The 23,460-nt window shown below is 60.2% G+C and overlaps 10 protein-coding genes across 10 annotated transcripts; 6 read left to right on the forward strand and 4 right to left on the reverse strand.

The window, feature by feature from the left end:
* Positions 1–200: 200 nt before the first annotated feature.
* Positions 201–1,993, reverse strand: SPRG_03641 (hypothetical protein; the record flags this gene model as incomplete). The annotated part of the gene is made up of 5 exons (XM_012342216.1): positions 201–483; positions 532–597; positions 639–1,110; positions 1,159–1,911; positions 1,964–1,993. The coding sequence occupies 5 exons, from the start codon at positions 1,991–1,993 to the stop codon at positions 284–286; spliced, it is 1,521 nt and encodes a 506-aa protein (XP_012197606.1). The 3' UTR covers positions 201–283.
* A 145-nt stretch (positions 1,994–2,138) lies between these two features.
* Positions 2,139–5,875, forward strand: SPRG_03642 (hypothetical protein). Its single transcript, XM_012342217.1, has 5 exons — positions 2,139–3,665; positions 3,707–3,834; positions 3,884–5,153; positions 5,203–5,523; positions 5,580–5,875. Exons 1-5 carry the CDS (start codon positions 2,169–2,171, stop codon positions 5,859–5,861), a joined length of 3,498 nt encoding a protein of 1,165 aa, XP_012197607.1. The 5' UTR covers positions 2,139–2,168; the 3' UTR covers positions 5,862–5,875.
* Positions 5,876–6,319: 444 nt separating this feature from the next.
* On the forward strand, positions 6,320–7,003 carry SPRG_03643 (hypothetical protein; the record flags this gene model as incomplete). Its single annotated transcript, XM_012342218.1, has 1 exon — positions 6,320–7,003. The coding sequence occupies one exon, from the start codon at positions 6,320–6,322 to the stop codon at positions 7,001–7,003; it is 684 nt and encodes a 227-aa protein (XP_012197608.1).
* Positions 7,004–7,012: 9 nt separating this feature from the next.
* SPRG_03644 (hypothetical protein) lies at positions 7,013–8,521 on the reverse strand (the record flags this gene model as incomplete). Its single annotated transcript, XM_012342219.1, has 1 exon — positions 7,013–8,521. One exon carries the CDS (start codon positions 8,519–8,521, stop codon positions 7,037–7,039), a length of 1,485 nt encoding a protein of 494 aa, XP_012197609.1. The 3' UTR covers positions 7,013–7,036.
* A 182-nt stretch (positions 8,522–8,703) lies between these two features.
* SPRG_03645 (hypothetical protein) lies at positions 8,704–9,773 on the reverse strand. The gene has a single exon (XM_012342220.1). It carries the CDS (start codon positions 9,763–9,765, stop codon positions 8,800–8,802), a length of 966 nt encoding a protein of 321 aa, XP_012197610.1. The 5' UTR covers positions 9,766–9,773; the 3' UTR covers positions 8,704–8,799.
* Positions 9,774–9,856: 83 nt separating this feature from the next.
* SPRG_03646 (hypothetical protein) lies at positions 9,857–10,981 on the reverse strand. The gene has a single exon (XM_012342221.1). It carries the CDS (start codon positions 10,934–10,936, stop codon positions 9,959–9,961), a length of 978 nt encoding a protein of 325 aa, XP_012197611.1. The 5' UTR covers positions 10,937–10,981; the 3' UTR covers positions 9,857–9,958.
* Positions 10,982–11,311: 330 nt separating this feature from the next.
* SPRG_03647 (AGC protein kinase) lies at positions 11,312–14,484 on the forward strand. The gene is made up of 9 exons (XM_012342222.1): positions 11,312–12,624; positions 12,676–12,849; positions 12,898–13,052; positions 13,097–13,193; positions 13,247–13,327; positions 13,382–13,561; positions 13,615–13,716; positions 13,771–13,842; positions 13,891–14,484. Exons 1-9 carry the CDS (start codon positions 11,374–11,376, stop codon positions 14,440–14,442), a joined length of 2,664 nt encoding a protein of 887 aa, XP_012197612.1. The 5' UTR covers positions 11,312–11,373; the 3' UTR covers positions 14,443–14,484.
* A 588-nt stretch (positions 14,485–15,072) lies between these two features.
* Positions 15,073–18,202, forward strand: SPRG_19523 (AGC protein kinase). Its single transcript, XM_012342384.1, has 10 exons — positions 15,073–16,350; positions 16,396–16,569; positions 16,611–16,756; positions 16,808–16,904; positions 16,955–17,035; positions 17,082–17,261; positions 17,315–17,416; positions 17,460–17,531; positions 17,587–17,880; positions 17,932–18,202. Exons 1-10 carry the CDS (start codon positions 15,112–15,114, stop codon positions 18,181–18,183), a joined length of 2,637 nt encoding a protein of 878 aa, XP_012197774.1. The 5' UTR covers positions 15,073–15,111; the 3' UTR covers positions 18,184–18,202.
* Positions 18,203–19,435: 1,233 nt separating this feature from the next.
* Positions 19,436–22,284, forward strand: SPRG_03652 (hypothetical protein). The gene has a single exon (XM_012342223.1). It carries the CDS (start codon positions 19,462–19,464, stop codon positions 22,129–22,131), a length of 2,670 nt encoding a protein of 889 aa, XP_012197613.1. The 5' UTR covers positions 19,436–19,461; the 3' UTR covers positions 22,132–22,284.
* A 96-nt stretch (positions 22,285–22,380) lies between these two features.
* On the forward strand, positions 22,381–23,261 carry SPRG_03653 (hypothetical protein; the record flags this gene model as incomplete). The annotated part of the gene is made up of 3 exons (XM_012342224.1): positions 22,381–22,887; positions 22,932–23,008; positions 23,060–23,261. 3 exons carry the CDS (start codon positions 22,381–22,383, stop codon positions 23,259–23,261), a joined length of 786 nt encoding a protein of 261 aa, XP_012197614.1.
* Positions 23,262–23,460: the final 199 nt, after the last annotated feature.

Consider the following 23,460-nt stretch of genomic DNA (forward strand, 5'->3'; position numbering starts at 1 on the left):
CGCGTTCGTCCCGTTGCCCTTGCGTGGCGCTGCCAGACAATTCTAGAATTTCCAGAAAGTGCGATCGTACTTTCGAGAGTATATGAGGCAATGTATGCAATTAGATAGGCGCACTTGAACGGGTGCAACGGTTTCACCGTGGAGTGCGCTTGTCTGTGACGCCGCCACGTTTTTGAACGCAAAGATCGGTAAACTTTAATGTCGAGAGCTGTCTTTTAGAAAGGGTACAACAAAACCTCTGGCTCCTAGTTATTGCTTGTTCAAAAATAGGGATATTCGGCTATTATTCGCCGTGGTACGTATCGATATACGCCTCCAAGTTGGCCTTCTTGACGACTAGAGACCCTTCGTTTTGGGCGGGCGAAAACGCAATCAGTCGAAAGTGCTTGCGAAGCATCGTGATAATCTCGGGCTTGAGCACTGGCTTCATGTACTCGCGACTGCCTCGGCCCTTGCCCGTGATGATTTTGAGGTCTTGGAGCTCTATGGTGCAACCATTTCAATCTCAGCAACACATTCTGCGTCGCTGACCTGTCTTGAGAACGCTCTTGGGCTGGTCCGCAATCGCATGCAACGCGAATTCGACGGCAGCCTTGGCTGAGCCGCGCGAAAGCTATGCAAGTTCATCGCGTACAGACCCTTGCGCCACTCGCCAAGCATGTTTTCGTCCATCGCGCGATCAAACACGGCGTGGCTCGCGTCGCGTTCTCTCAGCTCTTCGAGCGCGTCAATGACCGTGTGCACAAAGTCGGCCTTCTCCAGCGGCGTCGTCTCCAGCGTACTTATGATCCCAGGGATGAGCTTGCGCTGCTTGGGCGACGTCTTGATCGCGCGCAGCACGAGAGCCAGCGTCAGAATCGAGGGCGCGATGCCCTGGGCGAGCATGTCCTTGTAGAGCTTGAAGATCACAAACGACTTGTCCGTGTTGAGGAACCCGAGCATGCACGTGGTATACGGGAACGCGTCCGGCGCCAAGGGTCCTTCCATCTCCTTGAGTCGCGTGAGGCAGTAGTCCATGTCCCCCGAGAGCATCTTGGCGCGAATGAGCGCGTTGTAAAAGTTGACGTCGGTGCTCGTTTGCATCCAGTCGCGTGGCTTGGTGGCTGCAATCTATCAGCATATCTCCATGTCCAAATGGTCGACAAGGGAGAATCGTACCTGGTCGAGGACACGCTCGACGGCCTCGTGTTCGCCGAGGGCGCTCAGTGTCTTGAAGAGCACTGTGTACGTCGCAACATCGAGAACGTCGCCGCGGAGACGCAGCACTTGGTTGGTTACGTCCACGAGCTTTTCGTTCTGGCGGCCGCTGGCGAGCGCCAAGAAGAGCATGCGGTAGCCTCGGAGCGAGATCGGAAGGCCAAAGCCCTGCATGTGGTGGAGTACCGTGAGCGTGAGCTTCCAGTCGTTCTTGTTCTTGAGTGCTTGGATGATGGGCTTGTACACGAAGCCGTTCAGGGCGCGACGCGTGGCCTCTTCGTCGGAGGTCGCCGCAAGCGCCTCCGTGGCCTGCGTGTGCAACGTCTGCAGCGCATCGTGGCCCTTGCCGTTCTCAATGAGCGCGATGCACATGAGCGCCTTGGACTCGAGCGTCGCATTTGCATCGGCTGTGCTACTGGGCGTATCCGCGTCTGGAGGCGCGGCCGCGTTGAGCTCCTTGAGCCCAATCTGCTGCATCGTGTGCAGTACTTTCTTGGCTTCGCGATGGCGGCCTTGGGCGGCGCAGACGCGCAGCACCAGATTGGCGTGGTATGGCTCGACGGCCTGCGGGAAGGTCGAGACAAAGTGCTGGAACGTGCCGAGCGCCGTCTTCCAGTCGCCGTCCTTAGACGCATGCTTGAGCTTCTCGACGATAATCTTGGTCGGCGCGTCTACGCTGCTGCTGCAGAAGCGGCCGAGCGCATGGCGCTTCCACTAAATTGCATGGCATGAGCTGCGAGGACGAGGTCATGCGGCCGCGCCGTACCAGGCTGTTCCGCGCGAGCGTTGCCAGCATCGCCAATCGATCTTTTGCGCTCGCGATGTTGCAAAATAGTGTATATATGCCCAACACACGTAAATAGCGTACACACCTTGATAGTCGATCGACCATATATATTTTTTGTAAGAGGTATGTGTTTGATTGGCCTATTGCGTCTACTGCCGGGGATATCACCATCGTCGACGTCTTCATGCTGCGACGCGTAGTCTCGACCGCGGCCCGGCACCGGAGCCTCGCCAGCGCGCTGCGCCTCCATGGTGGCGCCGTCGCCCACGCCCGCGCGTCCTTGGCCTCTCTGCATTTGCGCCCGTTGCACACGAGCCTGCCGCTACTGCGCAGCGATAGTGCTGTCGAAGACATGTACCAGAAGAAGACGCCGCTCGAGCACGTCCTGCTACGGCCGGGTATGTACATCGGGTCCGTTGAAAGTACGAAGGAGACCATGTGGATCTGGAGCGACTCGGAGCGCCGCATGGTCCAGCGGTCGCTCGAGTTTGTGCCTGCCCTGTACAAGATCTTTGACGAAATCCTTGTCAACGCCGTTGACAACAAGGTCCGCGACAGCGCCATGTCGCGCCTGGAAGTGAGCGTGCATCCTGGCTCGGCGGCCAACGGTCACCAGGCGACGATCTCGGTCTTCAACGACGGCAAGGGCATTCCGATCCAGTTCCACAAGCAAGAGAACGTCTACGTGCCCGAGCTCGTCTTGGGCCACCTCTTGACCGGCTCCAACTTTGACGATGCGTCTGCGCGCCTCACGGGCGGCCGCCACGGCTACGGCGCGAAGCTCACCAACATCTTTAGCTCCGAGTTTGTCGTCGAGACGGGCGACGCCAAGAGCGGCCAGCGCTACACACAGACGTGGCGCAACAACATGCGCGAGCGTGGTGAGCCGATCATTGCGCCGTACGACGGCGAAGACTTTACGCGCATCACGTTTACGCCGGACCTCGCCAAGTTTGAAATGGCCAAGCTCACGAGCAGCATGACGCGCGTGCTCCGGAAGCGCGTCTTCGACGTCGCAGGCTGCCTCCCCAACGTCACGGTCAAGTGGAACGACGACGAGGTGCCTTTGGTTGGCTTTGAGTCGTACGTGCAAGCGTTTGAAGGCGCGACGACCAAAGAGGCCGAACTCGCCTTGTACAGCCGTGCCAACATGCGCTGGGAGATTGGCGTCCTCCCGTCTGACGTCGGCTTTGTCCAAGTGAGCTTTGTGAACGGCATGACAACGCATCGCGGCGGCACGCACATCAACTACATCCTCGAGCAGCTCTGCAAGCGCATCGCCGACCACATCAACAGCAAGCAGAAAGACATGACGGTGACCGCAACGCAGATCAAGCCGCACATTGCACTTTTTGTGAACGCCCTCATTGAGAATCCGACGTTCGACTCGCAAATGAAGGAGAATCTGACGTCGCGCCCGTCGACGTATGGCTCGACGTGCGTCCTCTCGGAGCGCTTCGTCAAGAGCGTCCTCAACAACTCGGGCATTGTCGAGCGCGTGATCGCGGCCATGAAGACCAAGCAGCGCTCGGCGCTCAATAAGAAGGTCGCCAAGAAGACGATCCTTGTCCCGAAGCTCGAAGACGCCAACTGGGCGGGCAGTCCGCGCGCGTCCGAGTGCACGCTCATTCTGACCGAAGGCGACTCGGCAAAGGCGCTCGCAGTCGCCGGTCTCTCGGTCGTCGGTCGAGATACGTACGGTGCTTTCCGCTGCGTGGCAAGTTTCTAAACGTGCGCGATGCGTCCGACACGCAGCTGAGCAAGAACGCCGAGTTCAGCCACCTCTGCACGATTCTCGGGCTCAAGCTCGGCTCCAAGTACGCGACGCCCGAAGAGAAGGCGACTCTGCGGTACGACTCCATCTGCTCATAGTACATGTGTACTCAACGTGTCTTGCAGCTACGGCCGCGTGCTCATCATGACGGATCAGGACCACGACGGGTCGCACATCAAGGGCTTGCTCTTGAACCTCTTCCACACGTTTTGGCCGCAACTGCTCCAAGACAACTTTGTGAGCACGTTCTTGACGCCGCTTATGAAAGCGCAGACGAAAAAGACGATCTTGCCCTTCTTCTCCGTGCCCGAGTACGAGCATTGGAAGGCGTCGAATCCCGACGTGTCGCACTCTGTCAAGTACTACAAGGGTCTCGGCACGAGCACAAGCGCGGAAGGCAAGGAGTACTTTGAAGAGCTTGACGAGCACACGGTCGACTTTCGGTGGACGTCCGAGGACGACGGGGACGCCATCGCGATGGTCTTTAGCAAGGACCGCGTCGCGGAGCGCAAGGCGTGGCTGTCGAATATCGCGCCGTCGACGCTCCACGAGCGCACACCTACCATGCGCCTCCACGATTTCGTGCACTCGGAGCTCATCCAGTTCTCGCATGCGGACAACGCGCGGTCGATCCCAAGTGCGATCGACGGCCTGAAACCCTCCCAGCGCAAGGTGCTCTACGCGTGCTTCAAGCGCAAGCTCACAAAAGAAGTCAAAGTCGCGCAGCTCGCGGGCTACTGCGCCGAGCACACTGCGTACCACCACGGCGAAGCGTCTTTGCACAGCACGATCGTCAACATGGCGCAGGACTATGTCGGCGCCAACAACATTCCGCTCTTGTACCCGTCCGGTCAGTTTGGCACGCGCCTCCAGGGCGGCAAGGACGCCGCGTCGCCGCGCTATATTTTCACGTATTTGCACAAGTACACGCGGCTGCTCTTTCCGGAAGCCGACGAGCCGCTCTTGGAGTACGTCATTGACGACGGCGACGCGGTCGAGCCGACGTACTATGTGCCGATTCTACCGCTCCTCCTCGTGAATGGCAGCGAAGGCATCGGCACTGGTTGGTCCACGAGCATTCCGAGCCACCACCCGATCCAGCTCATTGACCGGCTCCTCGCGCGCATTGACGGCGACGCGTCATGCGATGCGCTCGCGCCGTGGGTCAAGGGGTTCCAGGGCACGATTGCCCCGAATGGCCTCAACTACATTTCAACGGGCGACATTGAAATTCTGAAAGCGACGCCCCGCACGGTGGCCGTCCGCGTCTCCGAGTTGCCTGTCGGCAAGTGGGTCGAGGACTACAAGAACTTTCTGCACAACCTCATTGCGACCAAGAAGGTGCGCGCGTTCACCGAGCACCACACGGACAAGACCGTGTGCTTTGAGCTCGTGGTACGACAACGATGCAGCTCCTCCTTTGTCCGACGGGAGCGTTTGGTAGATTGAAAAAGACGGCGCCGATGCGATGGACGACGCGACGCTGCGCAAGCTGCTCAAGCTCGAGTCCAACATCAACACCACCAACATGCACGCGTTCAACGCCAACGGCAAGCTCGTCAAGTTCGATTCGAGCGCCGAGATCCTCGACGCCTTCTTTGACGTGCGCCTCGACCTCTACGCGCGCCGGAAGACGTACTATGAAGACCGTCTTGGCCGCGAGTGCGCCAAGCTCGAGAACCGCGTTCGGTTCCTCCAGGAAATGGCCTCGGATGTCAGTCCGCTCCGGTCGCTCTGGACGTCCCGCCCTTCCAAGGCCGACGCGGTAGGCACAACGATGTCGATTGGATTCTTCAAGTGACGACATGCATGTTGCTATAGATGGCGGCGCTTCGGGCTGCTGGGTTTGCGCCGGCGAGCGCGTTTGAAGTGGATGGTGGTAACTCCAACGAGAAGGACGCGTACGACTACCTCCTCCAGACGTCGTTCCTCCAGTGCACGCTCGAGCACGCGGAGAAGCTCACGCGCGAGTTTGGCGCCAAGCAAGCGACCTTGGAGCAGCTGCGCGAGACGGCACCGAAAGCGCTCTGGAAAACAGAGCTTCTTGCGCTCCGTGAAGCGCTGCTCGAGGACGCCGAGTACCACAATGCGATCGAGGCGTGAGCAAGACATACGACGTAATACGGCGAGAATGGCTTGTCATTTGTGATTCTGCGGCTTCGCGAACACTTAAGCTTCCGCAAGCCAAGGGACGTGAGGACGCAGTCAATAGCCTGTTCGACGAAGCGTGTCTTCGACTACACAAAACCACAGTTCTGTCCCATCTAGCTATTAGTTGCGGACCTAGCTTTCCAAAGTCCTTTCCTCATCCGTGCGAGGTTAAAGGGCTCCTTGGAAGAAATGCAAGGCCGTTGAAACGCTGGACCTTGCCAAAGCGACGCCCTCTCGAGGCGCGGGAGGTGTCGAGAACCAAGAGTATACAAGCTAGTCTCAGCTCATGACGTCAGTCCGACGAGGTGAGCATCTCGCGAACCTCCGATCTTTATCCGGAGGCGTCCGGATAAAAGCTGGCCAGGAATAGAGCCACGCTTGCAGTGTGCAATTCGAACCGCGCTGCCGCCATGGGTCCGTCCGTCGGCCACGTCATCGCGTCTACCTCGGTCTTCGCTCCATGCAGCCTCTCGGCGCTCGCCTTGGCACCGCTGCAGGCCTGCGGCGCGGAGCGGTGCCTCAAGCACGACACGAACGTCTACTGTCGTGGCGGGCGCCTGGCCGACCTCAAGGCCTTTAGCCTCCACGAGCCCGGCGACGCCGAGTACTCGGAGTACATTGCCGCGCAGCTGCGGCCGACGACGTTGACGAACCTCAACAAGAAGGTCGTGTACCTCATCGACGTGCACCTCGGCAAAGTCCACTGGCTCGTCCACACACGCTACTCGGCGCTCCGAAAGCTGCGCTGCACGCTCTTCAAGCACCTCTCCAAGCGCGCCGACGCGTGCCGCATCTGCTACGCGTCTTTAAAGGGTCTGCAGGCGACGGTGTTTCCGCCCAAGGCACGACTCTTTGCGGCGTCGATCGACATGGCCATGCGACAGCTCCAGCTCGCGACCTACGTGCAAACGCTCGTGCGCATCCTGCAAGTACTTCGACAGCACTCGATCCTCATGCAGTCCCGCGTCGGGTGCGACGTGACACCCATGCTGCGCCTCCTCGAAGAATTCGTGGGCCTCGACTTTAGTCGGTACACGAGCTTCCTCGCGGACCGCGGCGTGCTCCACCCTCAAGAGACGGTCCACTGCCGCTAACACGAAGCCTTCTAAGTATCAACACGACGCGTCTTATTTAGCCTTGTTGGCCACGGGCCGCGTCGTGACGAACGATGCGTCACGCTCAAAGAGCTGCTGCAGCATCACCACATCATCGACGCTGCCGTAAAAGCCGTGGTAAACGAGCTTCTCAAAGAGATCGCGGTGCACAACGCGAAGCGCGGGCACCGAGTGCACGTCAAACGGCTTCTTGAACTCGTTGTTCGGGTCCTTCCACGCTGTGTAGTCGGCCGAGACTTCGACCTTGACCACGACTGCGTTGGACGCGGCAAACTTGTGGTACGCGAACTCGAACGCAGTCTCGCGGAACCGACAGTACGGGCACCAGGGCCGGTCGTTCGTCGGCAGCCGCCCCGACACAAAGAGCAGGTAGAGCGGAAAGTCGTCTTCAAAGTCGCGAAGGAATTTCTTGAGCGGCGCATACTCACTGTAGATGCGAATGTCCTTCTTGGTGACGCCCGGTGCGCTCTCCCCGTGGAAGACGTAATCGAGGAGCTCCGGGTTCTTCATGGCGGCTTGGTACAGACCTGCGGTCGTCTTGCCGTGGCCATTCGGCAGCCGCGTGTACTGGAAGAGCGTCGGAAGTTCCAATAAGCGCAGATCGTCGTCAAAGCGGTACATGGACTGAAACTCAGAGTCGCTTTGCACGACGACGGTGAGAAGGCGAGCGGAAGGCGGCGCGCGGGCAAACGCAGCTGCCACAGTTGCCTCGGCGTCGTTGCAGCCGCCTTGCCATGTGGCGTTGGTTGCAGGGTCGTGCGCGCAGGTGAAGAAGACGAAGAGCGGGTCGGACGAGTTGTACGTCTTGAGAAATCGCTTGGAATCTTTGAACGAGGCGACAGTCACTTGACGCGACGCAGAGTCGTTGACACGGCTGTGGAGCGCGAGCCGCTCCGGTGTCAGCGTCGTTGCGTCGTTAGAGCTGTCGACCACGACGGGGGCGGCAACATGCACGGGCTCGGAGTTGACGGGAACAACTTCGGTTGTCACGCCAGACGCTTTCTTGATCGGCAGCGCATCCACGTCCGTGTTACCATGGACCACTGGCGCCGGGATCGCGTTGACAGGCGATGTCGTCGCCGCAGCAGACGGAGCGTCAGTGATAGGAGCCAACGGAGTAGTCGGTGCAGACGTGGTTGTTGGCAAAGATGTCGTTGCAGCCGCCGTTGTCGTTGGTGCCGTTGTTGGAGGCGCCGTCGTTGGTGTCGGGACTGCGGTCGTCGGCTGCATCGTCACGCGGGGCTCGGGCGTCGCCGGCGCGGCGGTGGGTACGTGGTCAAGGCTCTCATGCTGCACGAGCGGCGCGGGTGTGATGTCTTGCTTGCGCAGCGACGCCCGGGCGTCGGCCGATGTCGTGACCGAGGCGACGCTTGACGAGAGGGTCATCATCGAGAAGAGCAGGACGCACACAATGCATCCAAGAAAGACGTTCATGACGCTCATCTTCATGCTGCAGACGACGTCGTTCCGGCCGCGGTGGTGGCCGCGCGGGGCCATGCTTCCTGCTCTGCTGGCGTCGAACACGTAATGGCAGAGCAGAGCGGCAACCCAATCAGCATGCGGCTCTCGTATCCGGAATAGCTGCACATCGTATCCGGATGCCAATCACACCAGGCCTGCCAGAAATCAGTTTAAGACCAACTTGAAGTGCTTGGTCGATTCTCCAAGAGAAGCCATGGATTTTGTTATTCTTAATTATGAACCGCGTTTGGTCGAACTGCACAAGTCCAAGCCGGTTGGCCGCTGACGACGATAAAGTGCGTGCGAAATTCACGTTAGGCGGTTGGCGCTTGGTTCTGCTCGAAGAACGCGCGGAGCCGGTCCCGATCTTCGAAGAACTCGACGTATTCGTTGAGCTGCGGCAGGCCCGCGCCGCTCAACGAGAGGCGCGTGAGCATCGGGAGGCCCGTTAGCTTCACTGCCGACTGCGTCCGGAACGGGTTGGCCACATCGTGCCACTGGTCGATTGTCTTGGCAACGACAATGCGCAAGAGCGTTGCGTTCGGTGGCGCGTACGCCCGGTAGTAGCCAAGGATCGGGACGTCGGCGCGATCGCAATGCGGACACCAGAGCCGCCCCGTGCTCTCGTACCGCCCCGAGACAAAGTAGAGAAAGAGTGGCGCACCATCGAACGCATTCAGCGCAGCATTCATCTCGTCGATCGTCGTCACGTCAACGACGCGAGGCACGGGTACGGCAGTAGGCGGCGTCGCAAAGACTCCCGCGAGAAGCAGCGGGTCTGAGACAAACGCCTCGGCCAGCAACAGCGTCGTCACCATGCGGCCATTGTACCGCAGCAGCGTCGGGAGCTCGCGAATCTCAAGCTGCGCGTCGGGCCGCAGCGTAAACTTGCTCGTCTCCCACCCCTCTTCCGTCACTTGCACCCACAAGAGGCGTGCGGACGGCGGCGCATTGGCAAAGGCGGTTGCAACAGGCTGACGCGCGACGTCACAGAGCTCGCACCAATCGGGCTCGGAGCCGTTCCGGAGGCTCGTCACGAGGACGTAGAGCGGACCGTCGTTGAGGCGAACCGTGTTCAAGTACGTTTCGGCCGCGTTGAGGCCATCGACGCGAACGATGTTGTGCGAGGCATCGCGCACACGCTTGAGAAACACAGCGTGGGCGATGCGCGGCGGCCGCGAGAGGCTTCCAGCGAGCCGCCCCACAAACACGAGGCTCACGACCAAGAGCCCGAGAAGAGAGAACACGAGCAACTGCACGCACGCCCGTCGAGGCTTCATGTTTGCTTTTGCGAACGTCGTTGCATTGCGCGCCACGTTCCAACTTCGAAGCTTTCGCGCGTTTTTTCGACGGCTGGTGGCAAAGACACCCGCCGCATCGAACGAAAGTGATGAGCTCGCTTTCGAGATCCGAGATCCGAGTGCGGTACCGAGCACTACGCTCGGGAGGTAGGATTTACGCTACTGGTGTCTACTACATCTCTGGTTGTGGCTCCTGGAAGAACTGGACGAGATGCGTTCGGTCTTCGAAGAATTGCGTGTACTCCTTGAGCGGCGCGGCGTTCGGCATGACACGGACAAGCATCGGTAGACCGCTGATTTTGATGCGCGTCTGCGCGCGAAACGGGCTCGACGGGTCCTGCCACTCGTCATACGTCGACGCGGTCGTGACCGTGACCAAGGCGGCGTCTTTGGCTGCGTAGTGCTCGAAGTAGTAGACGACAGGAAGGAGCGCCGAGTCGCAAAAGGGGCACCAGAGGCGCTCAGTGTCCGAGTCGTGACCCGAGACGAAGAAGAGATAAAGCGGGTACGACCCGTCATAGGCGTCTACCATGGCGTTCAGTGCGTCGACTGTCGCGACCTCGCGCTTGTCGCGGGCTCCGATGGGCACGCGAGGCTCTGGGACGCGAAAGAGATACTCGAGCAGCTCGGGGTCCGTAGCGAACTTCTCCAGCACGAGGTTCGTCGTCTTGAGATGGCCTTTGTACTCGAGCAGCGCGGGGATGTGATTGATACGCAAGAGGCTATGGGTGCGGAAGGGATTCGAGACGTCGCGCCACTCGGGCGACGTGCCGACGCTGACCTCGAGCAGGCGAGCGGCCGGCGGCGCCTTTGCAAACGCGGCGGCCACGGGCACTTTGACGTTGCGGCAGTCGCCGCACCAGTAGTCGCCACCGCGCATGCCACTCATGACCAAAATGTACACAGGGCCGGCGTCAAGGTCGACGTCCGAGAGATAGGCAATGGCTTCGTCAAACGAGGCGGCGTGGACTCGCTGGCTCGCGAGAGGCGGCGCTTGTCCGAGCCGCAGTTCCTGACGCCCGGGGCCGGCGTCCGAGGTCGTGGCCGCGTACATCCGCACCATGTACATGAGCGAGCATGTTACGAGAACCGCAAGAGAGACGCGGAAGAGAGTGAGGAGCGTCACCCGCTGCGACGGCTTGACCCGCATCTCGCCGCTCGTGTCCCAAGGATCTGGGAAACTGGGATCCAGCGCAGTCAGAAAGTGGAGGCCCCCCCACACCGGGACTGAAAATGACGTTACCGTTTTATGTCCATGAACACTATTCAATACCCTGCAATTCTCATTTCAGCGATTTAGAAGGTACGAGTCCACCTTTACTGCTCGCGACTCTGCCGCATTATTGGAGAAGGGTACTTGCATAAAGTGGCTACGATAAGAGCGAAGATAGGTTGTGCACTGTCGCTCGTGCTTGGGTCCTGCCAAACCAAATACTGAAATAGTGTAAGCCGAGGGGTCCTACAGAGTAGGACCAGCAACATAAACTAGTAGGTCCCCTACGAGGCCCGGCTGTGTTCCGGCGAAATCCGACAGCAGCAAACGTCGTCGACCAAGCATCGCAACTTGTCTCCGCGTACACCGACGTGATGAACAGCACGAGCGACGATTACCTCCGCGAGGTCGCGCAGGCGCTGCGGCGTGGCGTCGAGATCAAGAACCGGCGCGTGAACCTACGCACGTACGACCTCTGCTTCGTCGGGTCCGAGGCCGTGACGTGGCTCGTTGAGCATGGGTACGCGCCATCGCGCGAGGCCGCCGTCGAGCTCGGCCGCAACCTCGTCTGCGGCGGCCTCATGAACCACGTGGCGGATAGCGAGCATTTCCAGGACAAGACGCTCTTTTACCGCTTCTTTGAAGACGAGGTCGGCGGGCCGCGCGAGCCGCCGCTCTCGCTTGCGCGGTCGTTTGCGTCCGGCTCGCAGCGCGCCAAGAGCATCGAGAAGGCCGTGCGCAACCACATTGGCAAGCTCACGGGCCGTCCGCACTCGACAGTGACAGAACAGCCCGTGCGCACGCTGCGTCTCAAGAAGAACGGGTTTTGCCCGATCCGGTCGCTGCTGACCGTCGCGCCCAGCACGACGTTTGGCTTTAGCGACGTGTGCTCGTTCTACTTTCCGCCGCACACGGTGCACAACTCGATCGCGCTCACTGTGCCCATCGTGGAGCAGATGAAGGAGGCGTTCTCGACGCTGGACATGCGCGCGCGGGAGAACGCAGTCTTTGGCCTCCGCAAGCAAGTGCTCAAAGCCGCCGACTCGAGCGATAAGAACTGGATGTACATCAAGAACGTCACGGGCCACCACGGCAACGACGTCCGCGTCTTTCATCGCAACGCTGTCGGCGGCTTCCAGACGTTTTTGACGGTCGGCGCGATCCACGTCCCTCCGGCCACGTTTGCCAAGCATTTTTTGGACCACCAAGAACGCCGCAAGATGGAGGCGTTCTACGAAGCCGGCTTTACCGTCGAGGACCTCCTCATGGCCCACACGCACGAGATGAAGCTCGAGAAGAACATCCACCAGCCTTTCTCGAGCGCCGTTGCGCCGTGGGTCGACGACGACCGCATCCAGCTCTCCATGTCGGACGACATGGGCTGCGTCGCGTCGCACGCCATGACTGCCGAGCGATTCCCTGCCAATAGCAGCGGCGCGTCATCGGAGGAGCATCTCATTCGCGGCGGCGCGCAGCGCATCTTGTACCGGACGATGACGAGCGTCTCGCGGGTCGTGACGCAGCGCGACTTTGTGACGTTCCAGGACTGCTTTGCGATGGAGAACGGCGGCCACGTGGTCTACGAGATCTCGGTGCACCACAAGGACATTCCGCCGTCGCTGCCGGTGCATCTATCCTTCTTTTACGTTACCAGAGGCGTTACATTGATCGTGTAGAACTATACCCGCGGTGAGATTTTGTGCCTCGCGCACATTGCCGAGCCGATTCCGGGGAACCCGTCCGCGTGCATGCTCACGGTCGTGACACAAGTCGGCTTCAAGGGCAAGATGCCGGCGTTCGTGTCGCAGATGATTTTCGACAAGCTCATCACGCGCAGCTTCGAGTCCGAGGTCAACGGCTTACCAAAGACAAAGATTATGTCTTACGCTTTCTCGTAGATGTGCACCAAGGTGCTCGACTGCACGGACGTGGTCGACGGCGCGCTTAAGGACATCCCGTATGACTTTACGAATCCATCCCACGCAGATGATGACGACGACGAGTCACGCGCCGGCCTCGTTGACTTTGAAGTGCTCGCCGTGCTCGGCCGAGGGTGCGCCCAACCGAATGGAATTGCTATGCTAACCGGTTTGGTAGTGGCTTTGGCAAAGTCATGCAAGTTCGGCACCGCAAGACGCGCAAGGTCCATGCGATGAAAATCCTCAAGAAAGAAAACCTCGTCCACGACATTCAAGTACAGCAGCGCGCTCACCGTATCCAACTTGGAACTGATCCGCTGATACATAGATCGAGCGCACGCGCACGGAGCGCAGCATCCTCGCGGCCGTCGAGCATCCGTTCATCGTCGGTCTCTCGTACGCCTTCCAGGTACCGCCCATCTGTCATCTGTCAAGGTATCAAGCAGTGGATACGGTGATGTAGACGTCCAAAAAGCTCTTTATGGTCATGGACTTTGTCCAAGGCGGCGACATGTACGCGCATCTGCGCAAGTTTGGCGCCATGTCGGAGGCCCGCGCGCGCCTCTACATTGCCGAGATTGCGCTGGCGATTTCGCATTTGCATGCGCTGGACATTGTGTACCGCGACCTCAAGCCCGAAAACGTCCGTTCCATTGTTTTCCTAGTCCATGTTTCGATATATCACTATTTGATTAGATCTTGCTGGACGCGGACGGGCACATCAAGATCACGGACTTTGGTCTGTCGCACTTTTTAGACCCGCCTGAGTACGACGAGGAGCGCGACGAGCAGACTCAGGTACACGCATGTTCTATGTTTATGGACTCGAAGCGGAGAGTTGGTTTGATGTAGCATCACTGCGAACGGACCAACTCGCTCTGCCAGGTGACGCACTCGTTCTGCGGCACCGAGTCGTACATGGCGGTACGCTCACCAACCATGGGCTCTGATGGACGCTTGACACTTTAATAGCCGGAGATGCTCTTGCACCTGGGCCATGGCAAGCCCATCGACTGGTGGTGCCTCGGCGTCGTCGCCTGCGAAATGATGACGGGCGTCCATCCGTTCCAAGCCGAGTCGCAAATGCGGCAGCTGCACAACGTCGTCAATGCAGACCCCGTGCTCCCGAGCACCTTGTCACCAGAAGCGACGTCGCTCATCTTTGGCTTGCTGGTCAAGCAGCCCAAGTACCGCCTCGGTGCATATGGCGGGAAATTCGAGAGCATCAAGTCGCACCCGTTCTTTGCCGGGCTCGACTGGGACAAGCTCGCGGCCAAGGAGTATACGATGGAGTACATGCCGCACATTGCCAGCGACGACGACGTGAGCAACTTTCTGGACCACTACACCAAGGAGTCGGTGACGGACAGTTGCGCCAGCACGTTGGAGCACTCGGCGCCGTCGATTGCGTCGGACGCGTCGCAGCTCTCGTCATGGGGTGCCTCCACCGACAGCAGCACAGCCGCGCGCTTCTCGGGCTTCTCGTTCGTCGCTGCCACGACCTGCAACGAGGCTGGGTTTTAGCGATCTTCCCGCGCTTTTTTAATTAACTTAATGGCGTGTCGCGCTCGTCTTGGACAAAGTATATCGTGGCCTTTCTACGACATTCTGCCTCAACTGCAACGCGCTTTACCAAAAACGTCTCACTTTCATCCCTATCCGGACAGTTGGCGGCGGATGATGTGATTGCGTGTGCTCGGCTCGTCATGTTTACGAGTGCGTCGAACGCTCGGGGCTGCAGAGAGGCTGGCGACTTCTTCCACAAACGGTCCCGCGGTTGCTGCGGCACGAGGATCGATGGAACGGGCGTGAGCTGCGCTAAAAAGATTGGCTATTGCTATCAGCTCGGCCTCTGGTGGCGCCAGCTCATAATGGCGCGCCAAGCCCGAATTAAGAAAATTATTTCTTCTGTTGACCGCGTCCGATCTATTGAATAGGTAAGAAGACGCTTCACGACACCGCCTGCATGGACATGGCTATGTATCGTGCATGGCGTGGCGAGGCGCGTGATGCATGCACATCGTCGGTAGCACCATCGTCCGAACGCCACGGCTTCAACGTCAAATTGCTGGCAGCCGGTCGCATCCGGATGGGTGCCCGCGAGACGGTCGTGAGATTACGGACCAGATTCGCTGGCTGTCAGTCGGAACGCGCAGGATTTCCATTTTCGGCTCCACCATCCTCCGCAGCAACATGCCGGTCTCCGAGCCCGAGAGCGTCCTGTACGAGCTGGCGGCGGCGCTGCGCAAGGGCGTCGCCATCCGCACGCGCCGCCAAGGCCTGCGCTCGCACAAACACACCTTTCTTGGCTGCGACGCCGTGACGTGGCTTGTCGAGAACGCGGCTTGTAGTGGCCGCGACGACGCCGTCGAGCTCGGGCGCAACTTGCACCACGCCGGGCTCTTTCGGCCCATCGTGGGCACGGACCCGTTCCAAGACGACAAGAACGCGCTCTACCGCTTCGCCGAAGACGACGTTGGCGACGACGAGTTGAGCGGCAGCAAGTCGGTGAGCGTCAAGCCGTCAGACGGCGTCAAGCCGCTCGTCGAGCGCCTCACGGGCCGCCGCACGTCCGTGCCAACAAAGGGCATCCGGTCGCTTTTGCTCAAGAAGAAGGGCTTCTGCCCCATCGAGTCGCTCCTGACGGTCGCGCCGAGTACGACCTTTGGCTTTGAAGACGGGTGTCCGTTCTTCTTCCCCGCGCACACGGTGCACAACTCGATAGCGCTCACGTTGCCAGTCGTCGAGACGATGAAGAAAGCATTTGCATCCAACGACATGCGCGCGCGTGAGAACGCCGTCTACGGGCTCCGCAAAGAGGTTCTCAAAGCCGCCGACTCGAGCGATAAGAACTGGATGTACATCAAGAACGTCCAGGGCCACCACGGCAACGACGTTCGCGTCTTTTATCGTGATGCGGTCGGCGGCTTCCATACCTTCTTGACGGTCGGCGCGATCCACGTCCCTCCGGCCACGTTTGTCGAGCATTTTCTGGACCACAAGGAGCGCGTCAAGATGGAGGCGTTCTACGAGGCCGGGCAGACGGTCGAGGACCTCCTCATGGCCCACACGCGCGAGATGGAGGTCAAGCACCACATCCATCAGCCGTTTTGGGACGCCAAGGCGCCATGGACACCCGACCAGAGCATGCATTCGATCTCGGGCGACATTGCCGACGTGACAGCGCACCACATGAAGCCCGCGGCAAAGTACCCGCTAATTGCGCCCGGCACGGTCCTCGAGGAACCCACGCCGCAGCAGCTCATTGGCGGCGGCACGCAGCGCATTCTGTACCGCACCATGAGCAGCGTCTCGCGCGTCGTGAGCAAGCGCGACTTTGTGACGTTCCAAGACTCGTTCTCGATGGCCAACGGCGGCCACGTGGTCTACGAGATCTCGGTCCAGCACCGTGACATTCCGGCGTCGCTGCCCGTACGACACCCTTCCCTTTGTGGGAACTCGACATTTCGTATGTAGAACTATACCCGCGGCGAAGTGCTCTGCCTCGCGCACATTGCCGAGCCGATTCCGGACAACCCGACCGCGTGCATGCTCACGGTCGTGACCCAAGTCGGCTTCAAGGGCAAGATGCCCGAGTTTGTCGCCAAGATGATTTTCGACAAGCTCATCACGCGCAGCTTCGAGTCGCAGGCACGCAAGGCAAAGCGTCTCGATCTCACTTTATAGTGTAGATGTGCGACCGGGTCACCGACACCACTGAGATCATGGCGGGTGCGTTCGCCGGCGTGCCGTACCTTTCGGACGACAGCCACACCGACGACTTTGAGAGCCGTGCGACGCTCCTTGACTTTGAAATTCTCGCCGTGCTCGGCCGAGGGTACGTCGTTGGCGTGCGAACAATATCGAGGTATCAACTGCGATTATTTAGCGGGTTTGGCAAGGTGCTGCAAGTCCGGCACCGCAAAACGCAAAAAGTCCATGCGATGAAGGTCCTCAAGAAGGAGAACATCGTCCACGACATTCAAGTACGTCCATTTCTATCAACTAGACTCGTGAGTGATCTTCTTGCTTGTAGGTCGAGCGCACGCGCACGGAGCGCAGCATCCTCGCGGCCGTCGAGCATCCGTTCATCGTCGGTCTCTCGTACGCCTTCCAGGTACCGCCCATCTGTCATCTGTCAATGTGTCAAGCAGTTGATGTAGACGTCCAAGAAGCTCTTTATGGTCATGGACTTTGTCCAAGGCGGCGACATGTACGCGCATCTGCGCAAGTTTGGCGCCATGTCGGAGGCCCGCGCGCGCCTCTACATTGCCGAGATTGCGCTGGCGATTTCGCATTTGCATGCACTGGACATTGTGTACCGCGACCTCAAGCCCGAAAACGTCCGTTCCATTGTTTTCTTAGTCCATGTTTCGATATATCAATATTTGCTTAGATCTTGCTGGACGCGGACGGGCACATCAAGATCACGGACTTTGGTCTGTCGCATTTTCTGGACCCGCCCGAGTACGACGAGGAGCGCGACGAGCAGTCTCTGGTGCGCACGCGATGCACTGCCTGTGCTTACGCTCTACGAATAGCACCAATGCGACCGCAACAACTCGCTCTGCCAAGTGACGCACTCGTTCTGCGGCACCGAGTCGTACATGGCGGTACACACAGCAATTTTGACTCGTAGTGTCTCATGAACACTTGATACTTTGATAGCCGGAGATGCTCCTGCACTTGGGCCATGGCAAGCCCATTGACTGGTGGTGCCTCGGCGTCGTCGCCTGCGAGATGATGACGGGCGTCCATCCGTTCCAAGCCGAGTCGCAGATGCGACAGCTCTTCAACGTCGTCAACGCAGACCCGGTGCTTCCGAGCACCTTGTCACCAGAAGCGACATCGCTCATCTTTGGCTTGCTGGTCAAGCAGCCCAAGTACCGACTCGGTGCCTACGGCGGGAAATTCGAGAGCATCAAGTCGCACCCGTTCTTTGCCGGTCTCGACTGGGACAAGGCAAGACTGCTCGGTACTGATCTTGCAGCAGCGTACTGAGAGCCGTTGTAGGTGGCGGCCAAGGAGTATACGATGGAGTACATGCCGCACATTGCCAGCGACGACGACGTGAGCAACTTTATGGACCAATTCACGCAGGAGACCGTGACTGACAGCACGGCGACGACCTCGTACAACTCTTCGAGCCAGCACAGCAGCAATGCGTCGTCGTGGCACCCGCAGTCATCGACCGAAAAGTCGGGCAGCAACTTTTCGGGCTTTTCGTTTGTGGGCGCAGCGGCCTTTAACGAGTCGGGCTTCTAATATCGCTGCCTACGTGCTCTTCTTGGTCTTATTTTTGCTGCTGCTGGCTGCGGGTGGCGACCGCTTGCGCTTCGGCGGTGCTTCGGATGCCGTCGCCTCGAGCCAGAGCGCCTCCTGCAGCGCCTGCGGCGTCCACGCGCCGCCGAGGACCGTCGCCCGCGCCCGCAACGCCTCGGTGAACCGCACGAAATGAGGCAGCGTGTACTGGCGCGCGCCAATGGCCTCTACACTACGGTTACCACACACGATGCATTATTGCGACACGTACTGGTCATTGCGTTGAGGGCTTCGTCGCCCATGAACGCGATGGATCGAGAGTAGGCAGCGAGCACGGCAGAGGCAGTCGCGGGCCCGACCTAACGTGCACGATAGCACCGCGGTACAGTTTGAACTGTCGTACGCCTTTGAGTTCGGAGATGGCGGCCGCTGCCTCCTTGAGGTTGCCGTCGTCCACAGCCGCAAAGCCATTCTTGGACGCCGCCTGGACCTCAGCGTCGCCAAGCGCGTCGACAAAGGCCTGCAAGCGAGGTCGCCTGTGACGCATGAGGTCTTGGCTTGGATCTAGACTTTATTGGCGTAATACCATTTGCCTTTGGCGAGCTTCCACTGCATGAGCTTGGAGAGCTGGGCCTGTGTGATGTGGCCTTGGGTGCGCAGAAGCATAGGCAGCTCGGCGTGGTACCATGCCTCCAGCGACCGCAACGGCTCCTACGCACATAGGCTCTCAAGCTGGAGGTTGATGGACGCAGGTCGTACCTCGAGGCTTGCAGCGACGCTGTCGTACGTTGCATGGATCGCGGCCCAGTCGGCCTCGTCCGTGGACGCCCAGAGCTTGCTCATCGTTCGTTCCGGATGCAATCGATTGTATCCGGCGCCCTCATATTCCTGCTGGTATCGGTTTATTGCCCATTTGCGCCTGCGCTCTTCAATGCTTACTCCGTAGTCCTTGACACTAGTTCTCTTCGGAGCCCTTTCTCCTACATCGACCGTGCCCAGCCATCGCAGAGACGATCTGCACAGCGACTCAGCCGTCCTGACAGGATCGCGCTGTAGCATGCACGTGACCGCCGAGGTGCAAAACGTGGCGGCGCCACAGACAAGCGCACTCCACGGTGAAACCGTTGCACCCGTTCAAGTGCGCCTATCTAATTGCATACATTGCCTCATATACTCTCGAAAGTACGATCGCACTTTCTGGAAATTCTGGAATTGTCTGGCAGCGCCACGCAAGGGCAACGGGACGAACGAGCATTTCAGAATTTCCGCTCACCAGATCACATGAGCCTCAATCCCAGCGAATTCACAGACAAGACCAACGCGTACCTCAAGGACGCCGAGGCGTACGCGGAAGAGCACGGCCACGCCCAAGTCACGCCCATGCACGTCGCGTACGCCCTCTTCAACGACAACGAGAGCCTCGCCCGGCGCGTGGCCGAGAAGGCGCAGGCCGACGCCACGGCGATCCTCAACGATATTACGGCGCATCTCCGGAAGCTCCCGATACAGTCGCCGGCGCCCGATAACATTAGCATCGACTCGGCACTGACCAAGGTCCTCAAGGCCGCCGTCAAGCAGCGCAAGGACAAGGGCGACACACACATGGCAGTCGACCACCTCTTGCTCGCGCTCTTTACGTGCCCGACGGTCGCAGCGCTTTTCCAGCGCCACAAGCTCAGCCAGAGCCAAGTCGGCGCGATCAACGACAGCATTCGCGGCGGCCGACCCGTCACGAGCAACACGGCCGAGGGCAACTACGAGGCGCTCGCCAAGTACGGGCAGAACCTCGTGGCGTTGGCGGCCGCGGGCAAGATCGACCCCGTGATTGGCCGCGACGAGGAGATTCGCCGCGCCGTGCGCATTCTTTGCCGGCGCACCAAGAACAACCCGGTGCTCATTGGCGAGCCCGGCGTCGGCAAGACGGCCATCGTCGAAGGCCTCGCCCACCGCATCGTGAGCGGCGACGTCCCGGACCTCTTGGCGTCGTGCCAGATCCACTCGCTCGACATGGGCGCGCTCATCGCCGGGGCCAAGTACCGCGGTGAGTTTGAAGAGCGCCTCAAAGCAGTGCTCCAGGAAGTGCAGGCGAGCGACGGCAAGGTCATTTTGTTTATCGACGAGATGCACTTGATTTTGGGCGCGGGCGCGACCGGCGGTGCCATGGATGCGGCCAATTTGCTCAAGCCGCTGCTCGCGCGCGGCGAGCTGCGCTGCATTGGTGCCACGACGCTGGAAGAGTATCGCAAGTACGTGGAGAAGGACAAGGCGTTTGAGCGGCGCTTCCAGCAGGTGCTCGTCACGGAGCCGTCGGTGCCCGAGACGGTCAGCATCCTCCGCGGTCTCAAGGCGCGTTACGAGTCGCACCACGGCGTGCGCATCACGGACGGCGCGCTCGTCGCGGCGGCCACGCTCGCGGACCGGTACATTACCCAGCGCTTTATGCCCGACAAGGCCATCGACTGCATCGACGAGGCGTGCGCCAACGTGCGCGTGCAGCTCGACTCGCAGCCCGAGGTCATCGACGCGCTCGAGCGCAAGCAGCTCCAGCTGCAGATTGAAGCCACGGCGCTCGCCAAGGAGAAGGACACGCGCTCGAAAGATCGTCTTTTGCTCGTGCGCCAGGAGCTGGCAGCCGTCCACGACGAGCTGCACCCGCTCAAGCTGCAGCACCAAGCCGAGAAGGCCAAGGTCGAGGAGATTCGTCGCCTCAAGGACAAGCTCGCGCAGCTCGAGCTCAAGGTCGCCCAGGCCGAGCGCCGCCAGGACCTCGCGCAAGTGGCCGACCTCAAATACTATGCGATGCCCGACGTGCTAAAGTCGATCCAGCGACTCGAGGCGGAGAAGGCGGCGCAGGACGCCGACCCGGCGTTTAGCAGCAACAAGCTCGTGGAGGAGGTGGTTCGCGAAGCCCAGATTGCGCAGGTCGTTTCGCGCTGGACCGGCATCCCGCTCGAGAAGCTCAGCACTAGCACCAGCGACCGCCTCTTGCACCTCGGCGCGCGGCTGCACGAGCGCGTGATTGGCCAAGACGCTGCTGTCCAAGCGGTGTGCGATGCAGTGCTACGGTCGCGCGCGGGCCTGGCGCGTCAGGACCAGCCGACAGGCTCCTTTCTCTTCCTCGGACCCACGGGCGTCGGCAAGACGGAGCTCGCCAAGGCGCTCGCCCTCCAGCTCTTTGACTCGGAGAAGCACATGGTGCGCATCGACATGTCGGAGTTTATGGAAGAGCACTCGGTCTCGAAGCTTCTTGGCGCGCCGCCGGGCTACGTGGGCTACGACGACCAGGGCGGCCAGCTCACAGAGCCCGTCCGGCGCAACCCGTACAACGTTGTGCTATTGGACGAGATTGAGAAGGCGCACCCCAAGGTTCTCAACGTGCTCTTGCAGCTGCTGGACGACGGCCGTCTCACCGACTCGCACGGGCGCACGGTCGACTTTACCAACGTTGTCGTCGTTCTCACCTCGAACGTTGGCGCCGAGCACCTCTTGCCGTCGCCCGTCCAGAGCCCGTCCAAGCGCCCGCGCCTCGACACGACCGCAGTATCCCTCGACGCACAAAAGGCCCGCGTGCTGGCCGACTTGCGCCGGTACCTGCGTCCCGAGCTGCTCAACCGCCTCGATGACGTCATTGTGTTTGAGCCACTGGGCAAGGCACAGCTGCGCGATATCGTGCAGCTGCAACTGCGCTCGGCCGAGACACGGCTCCAGGACGCGCACCAAGTGTCGATGGACGTGACGACGGCCGCGCTCGACGCCATCTTGGACGTTGCATACGACCCGCAGTACGGCGCCCGCCCGCTCAAGCGCTACATTGAAAAGCACGTGGTGACGGCGCTGAGTCGGCGGCTCTTGGACGGCTCACTGCGCGCCAAGGGCCACGTGACCTTGTCGGCCACCGATGGCGCGCTCACGTTTGAGATTGACAACCCCGACGTCAACATGGCTCCGTAAACCCGATCCTCGACGACCGCCCTTGGATCTGCGTTTCTCAACAATTTATATGAACATGTGTTTGACGCTTGTATGAATATACGAATGAAGAAATTGTCTGATTGTACATTACGTAAGAATGAGCAACTCGAATGTCATCTTTTGCCACAGGAACGTCGACGTCGGAAGTCCCCTACACCTACCCTTGCCCTGGAGCGAAATCGGCATTTTGGCCAATCGCATGCGAGATGACAGATCGCAAATCGCAGCATGTACGGCGCCATCCAAGCCGACGAGGTCCGTCCGAGCAGCGCGCGGCAGGCCAGCACGCGGTCGCTTGTGGCCGCGACCCTCGCTATCTGCGTCACGACCCTCGTATGTGTCGTGTACCTCGTCACCGAAGCGCAGACGATCTTGCACGAGCTCCGGCTGGTGACAGTCCCTACCTCCTCGCTACACGCGGTGGCGCCGCCAGGAGCAGCGCTGACGCCGCGCACGAGCCTCAGCCGCGACTTTGGCGCACAAACCAATGGGACGCGTGTCTTGATTGTCCACGCGGGCGACGACTGGCTCGCTCAGTTTGGCCAAGAGGTGGCACGCGGCGCCGCCAGCGTCACGACCGCCGTCAGAGTGCTGCACCCTGCCAACGCGTCCATCTCGGATGTGCTCTGGGCCGACGCCGTGATCCTCGGGAGCAACGTCTACAACGCCAACGTGGACCCCGAGCTCATGGCGTGGATCAACGGATGGCCGACCACGCACGACCTGAGCGCCAAGGTCGCCGGCGCCTTTGCATTGGCCGGCGGTATGAGCTCGGCGAGGAGCTCGTGCTGCTCAACCTCCTCCACTCGCTCATGATCTTTCGATTTGTCGTCGTCGGTGGCGATGCGTGGACAAGGTACTTTCTCTCTCGTGGGTTGCTTGCGTGTCTAATGAAGTCTATGCGCAGTGCATTTGGCGCATCGGCCATCATGGGCGAAGGCCCCTTTCACCTCGGCACCAACGACAGCAGCCACCGACCGGGTGCGTGGCCGTCGATCTGCTATCGCCACGACAACCACATCCCCGCGTACTTTCTCTTGAAAGCCCACGGTCTCGGTCAGCGCGTCGCCAACGTCGCCACCAAGCTACGGGCGCCACGCGATGCATGAGAGGCCAATCGCGTCTGCGTGGCGAATCGAAATACGTACTGAGTCGAACATGTCGCCTTGAGCTATAGTCCCAGCAGCTACAAACGCCACCCCGGCGCCAATCTTGCAAAACGCAACCTCTCCTCACCAAACTCGGCCAACGCAGGCATCATCAAAAGAAACTCTGGTGAGGTAGTCTACGCGTACCTTGAGCAGTCGT

This window comes from Saprolegnia parasitica (genome assembly GCF_000151545.1).
Source record: "Saprolegnia parasitica CBS 223.65 unplaced genomic scaffold supercont2.9, whole genome shotgun sequence".
In the NCBI taxonomy this organism is placed as follows: Eukaryota; Oomycota; class Saprolegniomycetes; order Saprolegniales; family Saprolegniaceae; genus Saprolegnia; species Saprolegnia parasitica.